Source organism: Apium graveolens, chromosome 10, assembly GCF_009905375.1.
Source record: "Apium graveolens cultivar Ventura chromosome 10, ASM990537v1, whole genome shotgun sequence".
Lineage (NCBI taxonomy): Eukaryota > Viridiplantae > Streptophyta > Magnoliopsida > Apiales > Apiaceae > Apium > Apium graveolens.
In genome coordinates, this window is record NC_133656.1 from 89217003 (window position 1) to 89232529 (window position 15527).

Consider the following 15527-nt stretch of genomic DNA (forward strand, 5'->3'; position numbering starts at 1 on the left):
TTTGTTGTTTGATTATTATCTATATGTGATTTATAGTGTAACGGGTTGTCCGCACGATTAATTATGAGATCATATTGAATTGTTTTCACTTTCAAAGGTGAATTTAGTGCAAATTTATTTGCATAAATATTGGGAATATTTCTAAAATTGTTTTTATGATTTTATAATTACAATAATTATTTTTAGGATTTTATAAAATTGAGAAATTCATATTTCATTAATTATTTATCTTTAAATGATTTTCTGAGTATGTTTAATGGTAAAATCCATATTTAATTCTAAAATTCTTCAAAAATTATGAAACTCATATTCGTTTAAGTTTGAAATATTCTGAGAATTTTAAAATTATTTTGGAAATTTTCGGGATTAATTTCACCCGCACGTTGTTTCGGTTATTTGTTAAAAGCGGGTATAAGGTGCATTTTAAAAATTGTTTTAAAATTTCAGAATTTATGTTTTTGTGAACTTCGGGATATTTTTAACATTTTAAGACTGTTTCCGTGATTTTCTGAATTTGTTTTAAGAGCAGTTCGATTCGTTAATTGTAAATGCGGGTACGAGTTGCGTTTCAAAAATGCTTTAAAAATTATGAAAATTTTATTTTATTAGTTTCGGGATTTTTAGAAAAGTTTAAGAATATTTTCGTAATTTTAGGAATTTGTTTTATGCCCACCTTGGTTCGATAAATTGTGAAATACGATATAGAAATTAAGCTCTCAGGTGAATATTTGTACACGTGTTTCATTTCTGTTAACCCACAGATATGTGGCAGGTAATTAGTTAAGCAGAATAAAGAATAAAAAAAACAAACAAACAGAGACCCATGACTCCCTTCTTCACCCCTGTTCTTTATCTCCTTCATCTCTCGTCTCTCTGTCTCGCTTCCATTTCTGTTTGTTGCTTTTAATTTCGACTCGATTTCGAGTTGTTCCTAGCCTTGTACTCGGTGAATTCCGCCGCCTGGTGCTTCTGTTTTCCGGTAATTGTTCGCCGCGCTTTGGTGCTCTTAGGTTGTTACTATTCCTGTAGATTTCTGCTCATCTGTGTATATACATGTATGTATATATGCGAGTGATATGCTCTATTTCCTTGTGGTTGCCGCCGCCCCTCCCAGTTTTCCGGCGAGGATGGCGGCGCGCGGTCGTACTGTTGCGTCGTTTGTTTTGATTATGCTGACTGTTTATTTGGTTATGCCATTATTTGGTTTGGTTATTGCTGAATCGAATTAATAATATTCTTGCAGAAATCCTTGATTGATTTTGTGAAATAAACTAATCGGTATTTGCGAGATTTAAGGATATTAATCGATGGGATTTGCGTTGGAAACCCGAAATCGTTCGGGTACCCGCGAATTTTATCGCCGTCGGCGATGAGCCTCGGCGAGCCGACGGTGGACCGTGATGATCATATTCTGAGTCCTAAATTAGTAAATAAAAATAAAATACGAGTAGTGATTAATAATTGTGATTGAGTTAGAATTTGAAAATGTGTGGGTTTGGATTGGATAATTATTGCGATCCATGGTTACATAGAGCAGGGTCATTGCAATTAATATTTCATATACAAGCTGATATATTGTATTTGTGTTGTGGATCCCAAACTTCTGACCCGGGTTTGCAGGGCGCCACAGAAATTCCCTACAGAAGATGAGGAGTGCTTAAAAGTGGATTTGATTGATTCTGCGGTTACTTCAGAACTCGATCATATGCTAATGTCTGATGCATTAGAGAAGGCCTTAGTGGTGGATTTTGACAGTGATGATGAGGATGGCAATGAGCAACTACAATATCTTAATGCTTCTCCCTGAAGGCGAAAGCTAGACATGCCGTTTGAATCTCTTGGTACTTCTGATCTCAAAAATGCTGAAGGAAAGCTCAAACCATCGATTGAGGAAGCACCTACCTTGGAGCTTAAGCCATTGCCTGAACACTTGAGGTATGCTTTTTTAGGTGATGCATCTACTTTACCTGTTATTATTGATCTGACCTTTCAGGTAGTGAGGAGGACAAGCTCTTAAGGATTTTGAGAGAATTCAAATCGGCTATCGGATGGACTATAGCAGACATCAAAGGGATCAGCCCTTCATATTGCATGTATAAGATTCTGCTAGATGAGGGTAGTAAGTCGACTGTTGAGCAACAACGCAGACTTAATCCTATCATGAAAGAAGTGGTGAAGAAAGAAATTCTGAAGTGGCTGGATGCAGGAATCATTTATCCTATTTCTGACAGTTCTTGGGTGAGCCCCGTGCAATGTGTACCTAAGAAAGGAGGTATCACTGTGGTAGCAAATGAGAAGAACGAGCTCATCCCCACTCGAACAGTCACAGAATGGAGAGTATGCATGGATTACAGAAAGTTGAACAAGGCCACAAGGAAGGATCACTTCCCGCTTCCGTTTATTGATCAGATGCTTGACAGGTTGGCTGATCATGAGTATTATTGTCTTCTGGATGGCTATTCAGGGTATAATCAGATTTGTATTGCACCAGAAGATCAAGAAAAGACTACCTTCACTTGTCCATTTGGCATGTTTGCTTTTCGCAGAGTTTTGTTTGGGTTATGTGGCGCACCGACCACTTTTCAGAGATGTATGATGGCTATATTCTCTGACATGATTGGAAATAATGTCGAGGTGTTCATGGACGACTTCTCCGTCTTTGGATATTCGTATGATGAATGTTTGAATAATCTTCGTGCAGTACTCAAAAGGTGTGTGGAAACTAATTTGGTGCTCAATTGGGAAAAATATCATTTTATGGTGCGTGAAGGCATTATTCTTGGGCATAAGGTCTCTAGCAAGGGTCTTGAGGTGGACAAAGCCAAGGTGTGAGTCATTGAAAATCTTCCACCACCTATTTCTGTGAAAGAAATCCGTAGTTTTCTTGGTCATGCGGGTTTTTATCGGCGTTTCATCAAGGACTTTTCGAAGATATCTAAGCCGTTGTGCAACTTGCTTGAGAAGGATATGCCTTTCAAATTTGATGATGACTGCTTAACGGCATTCGAGACTCTTAAGAAGAGTTTGATAACTGCACCAGTTATTACAACACCTGATTGGACAGAGCCTTTTGAGATGATGTGTGATGCGAGTGATTATGCGGTAGGCGCAGTTCTTGGGCAGCGCAAGAATAATCTTTTTCATGTGGTCTACTATGCTAGCAAGACCTTAAATGGGGCCCAAATGAACTACACCACTACGGAGAAGGAGCTCTTGGCTATAGTCTTTGGTTTCGAAAACTTTCGATCTTATTTGCTTGGGACAAAGGTGACAGTATTCACTGATCATGCGGCCATTCGCTATTTGGTTTCCAAGAAGGATTCAAAGTCGAAACTCATTCGTTGGGTGCTCTTACTACAGGAATTTGAGTTAGAGATCAAGGATCGAAAAGGTACTGAGAATCAAGTAGCTGACCATCTCTCTAGATTGGAGAATCCCGAGTCTTCTTCACATGATACGACATTGATCAACGAATCTTTTCCGGATGAGCAGTTGTTCGCAGTTCAGGAGGAAGAGCCATGGTTCGCAGATATTGTGAATTATCTTGTCAGTAATATAATGCCTCCTAAATTGACCACAGCTCAAAAGAAGAAGTTTCTGCATGAGGTGAATTGGTATATGTGGGATGAACCGTATTTGTTTAGACAGGGAGCTGACCAGATCATCAGGAGATGTATCCTATTCTGTGAGACGGAGGGGATATTACGAGACTGCCACTCCACAGTTTATGGTGGACACTATGGTGGTGAAAAGATGGCAGCTCGTATTCTGCAAGCAGGTTTTTTCTGGCCTACTTTGTTTAAGGATGCTCATCAATTCGTTTTAAGGTGTGATCGTTGCCAAAGAGTGGGAAATCTTACGAGAAAGGATGAGATGCCGTTAAATGTGATGCTTGAAGTCGAGGTCTTTGATGTTTGGGGAATCGATTTCATGGGGCCTTTTGTCTCGTCCTGCAATAATCAGTATATCTTGCTGGCAGTCGATTATGTCTCAAAATGGGTAGAAGTCAAAGCTCTACCGACAAATGATGCAAAGGCAGTGTTGAATTTTCTTCATAAGCAGATTTTTACAAGGTTTGGAACGCCACGAGTAATCATAAGTGATGAAGGGTCGTATTTCTGCAACCGTAAGTTTACTTCTTTGATGCAGCACTACAATGTGAATCATCGGGTTGCTACTGCCTATCATCCGCAAACAAATAGTCAAGCGGAAGTGTCTAACAGAGAGATCAAGCGCATTTTAGAGAAGGTTGTTTGTCCGTCAAGGAAGGATTGGTCTTTAAAGCTCGATGAAGCTGTTTGGGCTTACAGAACAGCATACAAGACTCCACTTGGGATGTCCCCGTTTCAACTTGTATATGGTAAGGGATGTCATCTACCTGCGGAGCTCGAGCATAAGGCCTATTGGGCATTGAAGAAGTTGAACCTGGATCTAGATGCAGCTGGAAAGAAGCTAATGCTTCAGCTTAATGAACTTGACGAATTTCGACTCCAAGCGTACGAGAACAACAAAATGTACAAGGAAAAAGTGAAAAGGTGGCACGATAGGAAGTTACATCCTAAGTTATTCGTGCCGGGGCAACAAATTCTTTTATTCAACTCTCGTCTCCGACTTTTTCCTGGGAAGTTGAAATCAAGGTGGTCTGGACCTTTTATTGTCAAAACTGTGTTTCCACATGGAGCGGTGGAGATTTTTGAGAATGATCCGGACCAAGCATTCAAGGTTAATAGTCAGCGTTTGAAGCACTACTATGGGGACACGGCAAACCGGGAAGTGGTTAGTGCCGTTTTATTGTCAACTTGGGGAAGGTACGCAATGTCAAGCTAATGAAGAAAAAGAAGCGCTTCGTGGGAGGCAACCCATGATTTGTTGTTACAGGAACCCTTAGAAGTTAGTAACCTATCAAAAACCACAAAAAAATTAGAAAAACTGGGCCAGAATTTTTTTTTTCCAGAAGCCTCCTGAGCGCCCGCTAAGCTCTGCTGAGCGACCGCTAAGGGGTCGACTGGGAGAAAATTTTTTAAGTCCAATAAAATACCAAAAAATCTGAAAAACAAAAAAACAATTTACAGCCCCATTACCCACGATTTATTTTCCCATTACCCCATGTTTTTAACCCTCAAACCCACTCCTAATCAAATTTTACCCTAATCCATACCCTATATATACATACACTTATTCCATATACTCCCCATATACTTTTAAACTTTAAACTCTCTCCCAGACCCAAACACACAAATCTTTAACACTTTTACTCAGTTTCGATGGCACCCAAGAGATCCAGGACTATCGATAGCAGCAGCAATGTCCCTACTGCTGATTCTTCGAGGGGTACTGCTGCGAGACCTCGTTTGAATGATAGGGCTGCTGAGGAGGAGTATACTAGGCTTCTGGATAAGCCGATTTTGAAGGAGAGGGGGTTCTTACCATCGGGGAGGGATGGTGAGTTGTTGCCTATGATTGCTGAGAAGGGTTGGATTGCTTTTTGTGAATCTCCTGAAGCAGTGCCGATGAGCGTGGTTCGCGAGTTCTATGCGAACGCGAAGGCTGGGAAGAATGGGTATTCTGTGGTCCGGGGGATGACGGTTGATTATCACCCTGCGGCGATTCGCCGTGTGATTGGGCAGCGACAGAGGAAGCCCACGGAGGAGAATTGGAACGAGAAGACTGCTGAGGATTTTGACTTGGATTTGATTTGTGCCACTCTCTGTAGGCCGGGCACAGTTTGGACCTTCAAGACTGGAACTAACGAATATCGTCACTTTCCGGCGATCGCGATGAATAGGTATGCCCGTGCATGGAATGCTTTTATTTGTGCTAATATTTTGTCTACTTCGCATGCACATGAGGTCACAGTTGAGAGAGCACAGTTGTTATGGGGAATTTTGAATGAGGAGAACTATGTGGACCTTGGTGAGTTCATCTACCAAGGAATTCTGAAGTTTTTGAGGGGAGCTAAGCACATGAACATCCCTTATGCATCCACGGTTACCAAGATTTGCCGAGCGGTGGGAGTTCAGTGGCCGTCTCATGAGTAGTTGCAGTTGTCGGCCGCTCCTATTGATTCCGGGACTCTGCATGCGATGCAGGAGTGGACCAGTGGTGAGCCCGAGGAGCATGTGCTGGGTTATCGTCTTCCAGGAGGGCGTCCAGCACGAGGTGCTACCATGGCGAGGCCAAGATGAGATGAGGTTGGTTCTTCTAGAGCTTAGGAGGGTGCTGGGATGGTTGATGCCCAGTATAGGATGCTGTCGAGGAGGATGGACGCTATGTACGAGACACAGAGCAGGTTTGCTCAGGAGCTCACCCTTGCACTTGGGACTAATGCCTACAGGAATCTACCTAAAAGGTTAGTTTTCAAGTACAAGGGAGGAAAAGGAGATTCAATGGCCACTTCACAGAATTCTTCAAGAAAGCTAATCCAAACTGATAAAGGTTTATTCATCATTCAGGAAGAACTTTGGATTCAATGTAACTGCAAGAAGACTGGTTCTAAAGAAGATTGAAGAAATGAGGAGTATTAGAGCTAAAGATGCACTCCCAAAGACTCTAACTATTCCTTACATAGGAAGTAGAGTGCATCTAAGGCCCTACTAGCTGATGGAGTTCATGGATGACAAAGAAGTTAGAAGATTTTTCAGATTAGAAGACCAATTGAGCATCTCTAGCAATGAGACTCTTTTGGAGATGCAAGAAAAGCTAAATCTCTCAGAATCTGAAGAACTGGAATTCCACAGACAGCTCCAAAATCAGATAGAAGAAAACAACAGAAAGCTTGGAAAGAAATCCAGACCTTCAAGGAACTAGATAAATCTGCTCAGGCTAGAGGAGCATCTTGAAAATGACTGTGAGCTAATCTTTGTGCATTTTGTTATTTGAAGCACTTTACAGTTTTATCTACTCACTTTTAAAGTTGTATTTTTAGGGTGTTTTGTTATCATCAAGTTTCTCTTAATTTATGGCTACAATTCCAGTAGACATAAATTGGGGGAGATTGTTGTGGATATGTTGTGAACTTGATGATTTCATTAACAAAACACCTTGGTAGATTTTACTTAGTGAAAAATGTAGCACTCGACGGATAAGAAATATAGTCCCGACGGATGACTCAATATAGTCCCGACGGATGATAATTAATTATCCATCGAGTGAGTAGCTTGTGTAATAATGAGTCTGTAGCACATTTCTGCATACACCTTGTTTAGATTCTATAGTAGCACTCAAGTCATGTTGACTTTAATTAGATATGCAGAATAGGTTGATTAATTGTACATAGATGATAACTTGTAATTCTGTATAAATGAAATAAAGTCAAGTGCCAGATTGCTACCCGACGGATAAACAACAATGCCACTCGACGGATGATCAACAAGGCAACACGACGGATGATCATGTACCCGACGGATAATCAATTCAAACATCAGTTGAAAGTGACAACACAGTCACATGCGTCGAGTGAATGCAAAAGGAATGTGGAAGCCTATTCAACTGGGTTTTAGAGAACAAAGAAGCATTGCCATTTCCATGCTATTATGAAGATATTCAAAGATGCTGGAATAGAGTAATGAAGCAGCATAGTATTAGACTTGATAGATTTTGTTTTATTAACTTGTCTTATTACTTTGTAAACTTGGTGATATATAAACCAAGAAGTAGCAATAAGAACAACAAGAACACTAAGCAAATATATTCTCAGAGAAACATTTGTAAGCTGTATTTTTAGCATTTCTCTGTAAACTTAGTTGTTCATATTTGTAAGCAGCTGTGAACATATCTTGCTACACAGAGTTCTCTTGATATAATATATATCTCTGGTGGATACATTCAAATCCACCAGAAAGTTTTTAAAGACTTGCATTTTTGATTACTTGTGTTTTGATTTTACTAACTTCTTATTCCGCACTTTGCAAATCAAACACTTATATATTATTAAGATAGAACATTTTATAGTTTGAGAAAAAGGTTCAAGAATTCCATTCAACCCCCCTTCTGTAATTCTTGTTGCATTGTTAGGGACTAACATACACACCTACATTTATAATAGTTTCATGTATGTGACTAATTTCTTATTATGAGGAATAAGCTCCTCGGAATGATAGTTGTTGTAAACTGTTTGGTAACGTTAATCTCCAGCTAAGTGAATCCGAATTCCAGAACATAACTGTAACAAGTAATTTGAACTATTTAATTTTTGTCTCATTTCTGGAGATATAATTGAGGTCATGTTGCTTTGTTATATCAAGCTGTGTCACTTTTACAGGTTAGTCTTCATGGTTGATATCAATATACTATTAAGTCTATGTGTAAACAAACTTTTTAATATGTAGATGTACAATTAACTTTAATAGATTTTTTTAATCTCAATATACAAATATAATCCACTGTCAACTTTCATTATTGAAGTAGACACCATTGTATAATGCTATACAAAATTGAAATATCTGATTAGTAATGTTTAGACAGTAATAAAAATCAACCCAGTTTTTCTATATGCCAAATTTATTCACATATTATGTACCAATCTAATGTAAATTTTAAGCAGGAACAAGATTGATAAAAATATTCTCATACTTTAAAGAATCCTCATGGTGTACTATTTATAAAAGTCTAGGGTTGAGGGGCAAAAACACTCCCTCTGATTTAGGCTTATGATCAAAAACACCTCTATATATATTAATGGACCAAATACGCCTTTACTATCATATTCATGGAGCTAAAAAGCCCTCTACGTTATATTTTTTAGCTGTTATTGAAAGAATTTACAGATATAAATGTATGTATGCATGATATTTGGCATTTTACATTGAAACTACGAACAATTTGATATTTTCTGCAGAATTTTGAATCATTGTTTATAAAATATTTATGCAGCATATGTTTTTATAAAAGATTTATGCAGCATATTTTTATATAAGTTTTCTGCACTTTTTAAGTAGCAGATTTTATAAATTTCTGCATATTTTTTGAAGCAGAATTCTGCTGTTTTCTGCAGTTTTCCACATCAGTTTTCTGCAGTTTTTAGGTAGCAGATTTTTTAAATTTCTGCAGATTTTTTGAAGCTGAATTCTGCTGTTTTTCAGCAGAAATTTCTTGCAGTTTTATATAAGTTTTTTGCAGTTTCCCGACTATATTATTTTCACATATTCAGATTGTAATATCTGCATATTATTGCACCAAATAATTTAGTTTCCTGGAGCATTTATGTGCAATTTTAAGCAGATTTTGTGCTTTTCTGCGTCCATTTTTTGTACTTACCTATGCCAAATTCTTTAGTATTCTACTGCATTTTTTCTGCCATTTGTATATGAGATTCCGGTCTTTCTACATTGCATCCCAGATTTTTTGTTTATCCTAAATGTTTTAACATCAAGTAAGTTCAAGTTTTGTGTACAAAAACTAACATTTGTGCATATGTGTTCCTAATTTTCCAAGACACGGACATCATGAAAGATACGACTACAAGTAATATAGGATACAGGGTTCCATTATATTAATTATTACATGAGTTTTGGAAGCTACAAACTATATACTACAGATACGTATATTGTATTATGGCGAAGAAGCCTTCCAAAAATGAAGGGTGTGTAAATTCTTAGAGCTTGCTGCAGAATGCAGATTAACTAAATTCCAAATTAGTACTAAATTTACAGTAAGAAGTTGTCTTAAAAATATGAATTATGGATAGGGTTGCATCTAGAAGCTTACCTCAGCTAAGGAGACTACAAATTATGATAGCCACTATCTTAGGGTTCTCATTAGTTTATAAAACTCTCGAAAGAGAATCGTTTGTCAGTTAATGAATACTAAATGTTACATCCTCTTAGGCAACTGCTTATATTTATAAAGTCAGTTAGTATATCACAAATATCATAATTACCAAATTTAATTAAAAAATCTATATTATTTAAATATAGATCACAATTCTTTTGCAGAATTAGAGAAGCTTTTTAATGACGTGGGAAAAAGCCTTCGAGATTTCTCAACTTTACCTTTTCCAGATAATATTTTTTTCAAGAGTTAGAGAACAGGTTACAGAGGAACTTGGTTACAACAAGAGTCACGGTAGTTGTCTTATTTGTGCTTTTTTGAAGACAGGACTTTAATTTTATGTGGACTTCTTTTAAGATAGGAGTTTAACATATCACAAAATCAACTTATTTGGGTTGTTTGGGTTTTTTAAATCTTTTGATATTTTCTCCTTTTTTATAATTTAAAAAAAATGATTTTTACAAAATAATGTTATATATTATGTTTTAATATAAGTGGGTTTTTGTATTATTTTGATTTTAAAATAAAATATTGCAATAAATTGTATGTTATGTAATATTTACTGGATTTTTTTAAAAAGTATTTAAATAAAAAAAATATTTACTCAATTTTGTTGTACAAATTATTAAAATATTGACTACTAAACACGTAAAAGAGAAATGTTAAAATATGAGTTAAGAGACTTTTAATTGGTTAAAATGTGAGAGAAAGAAAACTAAATTAAAATATTGAGATTTAACGTTAAACTATAATATCAATTTTATATTTCAAAATAAATGGAACCTAAATAACTTTAATAAATAAATTAAATAAAACTAGAAGATAACCGTTTATGTTATAAAAATTACAAACTTCGTGAAAAAAATTCAAAATTAAAGAAATTTGGAGCGCGCGTAGCGCGGACAAAAAGTCCCTAATTAAGTTAAAATGTATTAAAATGGACGGATTGACTAGTTTGACTTATGATTCAACTATTTTGGTGATAGTTTGTTGTTCATTTTGTTAATGCGTATTTATTTTATTTTCACTTAAAAATCACTAAAATTGATGATTAGTGATTTTGCGAATTGGAACTAATCAATTGAGTTACAATAATTTTTAAAATAACGGTTGATGTATTGATATTTTACGGGGATTTAGTGAACTAAATAATTTTTTTGACTAATTTATTAAAAAAATATTGACTTTTTTTTTAAAAATCGACCAATTTATATTCCTGAGCTAAAATTTAACCTCAAAGAATGGGAACTAAAAGGAAAAAAAATAATTAGAAATCAAATTCATTCGGTCAAGGTTTGACAAATCCAAACACAACTATATTGAATTTGTTAGTAAGAATTGTTGACACATGGCAAATCCTAAATGGACATTGCCATTCATTAAGTTGCAAGAAATGGCGTTGAAACTACGAAAAGCTTCCCACAAAATACTCTTCACCGACGAAAAACCCATCAATATTATTACAATAACACGCCCCTTTGCCGTTTTTCCAAACAACTCACAAGCCCAAACTCTCCTATATATATATAAACAACACAAGACATACACATATAAACAACACACTCCGCTAGTTCCTCGTACTTGTTTCTCTATTACCCAGATCTTATTTTTCTCTATCTTTCCTTTTTACATTATGTAAGGCTTCTCTTTTTCTTATTTACCCTTTTTCTTTTGTAATTTCATTTATGTTCTTTTTGGTTCTAAATCTTTACTTGGGTTTAAAGATCATTGCTTTTTTTTTGGAGTGAATTGTGTGATTTGTAGTTTTGTTTGATTGATTTTATGTGTTTTTAATGTTTTGTATCTATTAACATTGGATCTATGATGTTTATATTGAAATGTGTGTGTGTGTAATAAATTGTGTGATCTTGATTTGATATTTTGGTGGCACTGGATCCAAGTGGTTATGTTTTCTTTAAAATGGTTGTGGAAGAAATTTAATTTTTTTGTTCACGGTGTTTGTGTTTTGTATTGGTTAGTACATTTTGTATACTATTAATCCTTATATAATTAATGAATTGTATAGGGTTCTTAATTAGAGGGTGAAGTAAATGTGGTGAATCATGTTATGAAATGAAGCTTTGATTTGTGATCTAATTACGTGTTTGTTGTGAGGGCTAGATCTTGGATTTTAAAGGAAGTTTTGTTGGTTTAGTATGATCGTTAGACATTGTTAAAGTATTTGTGAATTGACGGTGACGTGTAATTGTGCATTTAGGTGTTTGTAAGTGATTGGTTCATCTTTTGGCACTTGTGTGAATGATAAAGAAATAGGGAGTAGCAAAAGTCTTTGATTTATCGGCATTGTGATTATTAATAAGTTTCATGGGTTATATGCAGATTTACTTGAAAGACATAATTTCTCTTGAACATGGGTTCAGTTGTTGATTCCTCAAACAAGGTAATAGTTCTGGTCTCAGTAAGTTGTTATTGTTCTAGTATTTTAAAACTATATCCTGGGGTTCATTCAAGACTCTATTCTACATGGATCTGAGGTACCTGACCCAATTGATAGTCTTTCTTCTAGAAATGACCGACTTCATCCTATTGATTAGAAATCCAGTAAATTTCAATGTGCAAATGAAATTTTGAACTAAAGGAAGAGATGTTTGAAACTTTAATTTTATATGTTCGTAAGAAAATATAAGTTTCGCAAAATTTAAGAAAGTATTCTTCAAGTCACACACCTAAGTTATACTCCCTCTGTCCCATTGGGTTCTCCCCATTGGGGATGGGGAGTTCGGCGAGTTCGGCACGCTTTTTAATGCTCCTCTGAAGTATAGTTGTATAAATTATTTTGATTTTTTTTTAAATAAAAGTTTAATGTTTAAAGTTTAATACAAAAAAAAAGAAAATTTTAAAAATAAATTACGGAAATATACTCTATATTTACCTTAAAATGCGTGTCGAGTATTGAAAAAAATCATGTAGTGAATTGAATGGGACGGTTGGAGTATATATGAGAAGTAGAAAATAAAAATTCAGTTTTCTCTTTCAAATAATCCAAGTTAAGTCATCTAGGCTTTTATAATGACCCTGCATGCACACTCAGCTCCTGAATGCTATTTTCTTAGGCATACAAGATTCTTTGATGACCTACTACTGGATTATCAAATTATATACACTATACTCGAGTCTGATACAATGACATTTTTGCTGATTGCAGGAGGGCAATGGAAGTGCACTTGCTAACAAGGTCACTGTTGTTTTTGTTCTTGGTGAGCAACTTAAATTTATTTGCTATATATATATATATATTTACAAAATGAGCTGATTGTGTGATACTTTCGAAAATAACATTTGTTTTGCTACTTGTTGAGGCGAAGATGAACTATGTATGTGGTTTTCTTCTCTTTTTGTAGCTTAACTCTTTCTGCTGGATAATGTTTATATTTCTGAATTGTAATGTTTAATATTACTCACATTCCTCGGAAACTTATTGCATTTCCTGTATTTCCTTGTATCTCATCATATTGAATTCCATGTTCTACCTTTGTTGCATTTTTCTTAGTCAGTCTGCGAGTACCATCATCTTGTAGAATTAATTGTAATTATTAGCTTAGATTGGTAACATGTGCTTTATGATTACCATACTCGGATGAATGTCAACACGGATATGTGTCCGACTGACATACTCAGTATAATTAAAAATGAATAGACCAGGTAACATAGCATTGGTTTAAAATAAGATTTGACTAGAGTTCGAACTTTATCTATTTGTTATTATTGCCTGTCCCAAATATAACCTTGACTGGAGTTTGAGTTCCATATTATATGTTATGGCTGCTCTATAATTTTCTCTGGATTCTGCAGTCATCCTTAAAATTATAGTTTATTTGTTTTCTCCTCTATAGTGAGTAATGTTATTGTTGATGTATATATTAATTCAATTGAGCAGGTGGCCCAGGCAGTGGTAAGGGTACTCAGTGCGCAAATATTGTAGAGCACTTCGGATACACTCATCTAAGTGCCGGTGATCTTCTTAGAGCGGAAATGAAGTCTGGTTCAGAGAATGGGTAATTTCTATATCTCCATTTTACAGCGCAAATTGGTTCCATTACTCTTAAGAAGACAAGACATGATAGGTGTACAATGATAACTTTACAGCTCCTTTGGTGTGTTTCTGTGGAATATTATTAATGATTCTTGTTTACTTTCCAATAATGGGAGTTATTAAGAAACATAATGGGTTAGTGTTAAAAGTTTAGAAATCAAAGTACAAGTCGCAAGAATCTATTTGGAAGAACTTTAACACTTCTACTTATTTTGTAACTTGATTATATGTTTGTTTGATGTTTCAACTCCCTGTTATATTGTAATCAGGGACATGATTCAGAACATGATTAAGGAGGGAAAGATTGTTCCATCAGAGGTGACTATCAAGCTCCTAGAACGAGCAATGCTGGAAAATGGTAATGACAAATTTCTGATTGATGGATTTCCTCGCAATGAGGAAAATCGAGCAGCATTTGAAGCTGTTGTAAGTTTTTAATGCATCCACAGCCGTGTTTTCTTTTTTCTCTACCAAGAGTTCTTTTAGCTATTTTCTTTAATATATTTAAGTTTTAAGATACAGACGGTTGATTCTAAACAATGTTAAATGTTACAGACTGGAATTGAACCACAATTCATCCTCTTTTTTGATTGTTCTGAAGAAGAGATGCAAAAGCGCCTTTTGAGCCGAAACCAGGTCACATAATGATTTTCATATGCATAAGATTATATATTAAATGCGCGACAATATATGTTAAGCGACATAATAGATGATGTTAATTGGCATAATACACAAGTGATGAATAATTTAGAGATATTTGAATTCTCTATTTGCAAGTTAATCTTTATCTTGTACTTATATTTAAATACTGTTCCTGTGCCATCTGCTTATGAAGATCTCATTGCATAAAATACTGTATGCATATAAGAGTTTTGCAGGAATCCTTGACTTCATTTCTTATTGTTGCATTAATATGTTTTCTATGACAGTCTGCCTCCTAATTTTGTTTATTTATAATATGCAGGGAAGAGAAGATGACAATATTGAAACTATAAAAAAGCGATTCAAGGTGTACATGGAATCCAGTCTTCCAGTGATTGAGTATTACAATGCCAAGGGAAAAGTTCGAAAGGTGTGTTTCACTGTTATTCTTTTCTGAAAAAAATACGGCTATTCTATTGCAGTCATTGATTATTGATTTGCTCACAGATTGATGCTGCAAAGCCTGTTGAAGAAGTTTTTGAAGCAGTCAAAGTTTGTTTCACTCCAGTAGCATCAAGTTAAACAAAATGCGAGAAGACATACAAATTGGATCAGAAAGCGTTGAAGATGCACTTGTATCTGCTGTAGTTGATATCTTGAATTATTATATATTTTTTATTTTTTATTCTGTTATATAATACCTCAAGAACTATCTATTTGATTTAGTTACATTTACAAAGAGGTTACAATGCCTCTTCTATGTATGGATTTTGATAATACTACAATATGTTTTGTTGAGTTCTCTAATGCATTGGATTTTGATAATACTACAATACTACATGTTTTTCTTGAGTTTTCTAATGCACTCGAGGCTAATATACTGTATATGTTAGCTGCTGTACGTACCCAGTTCTGCTTGTGTAGCAGCACCGTTGATAGAAAATTCTAGAGACCAAGTAGTTGATGGTCAGCTTTTAAGTTTTATGGGCTGTGATACGGTTCAAAGCTGTAGCAGACCAACTGCTCTTTCCATACCTCAGCTGGCACTTGCCAGCTTTACAAG

The 15527-nt window shown here is 35.4% G+C and overlaps 1 protein-coding gene across 1 annotated transcript; it reads left to right on the top strand.

Moving 5' to 3' along the window:
• The first annotated feature begins 11184 nt into the window (after positions 1–11184).
• LOC141693088 (UMP-CMP kinase 3-like) lies at positions 11185–15316 on the top strand. The gene is made up of 8 exons (XM_074498093.1): positions 11185–11403; positions 12109–12169; positions 12935–12986; positions 13667–13784; positions 14092–14248; positions 14378–14458; positions 14787–14894; positions 14972–15316. Exons 2-8 carry the CDS (start codon positions 12140–12142, stop codon positions 15044–15046), a joined length of 621 nt encoding a protein of 206 aa, XP_074354194.1. The 5' UTR covers positions 11185–11403; positions 12109–12139; the 3' UTR covers positions 15047–15316.
• Positions 15317–15527: the final 211 nt, after the last annotated feature.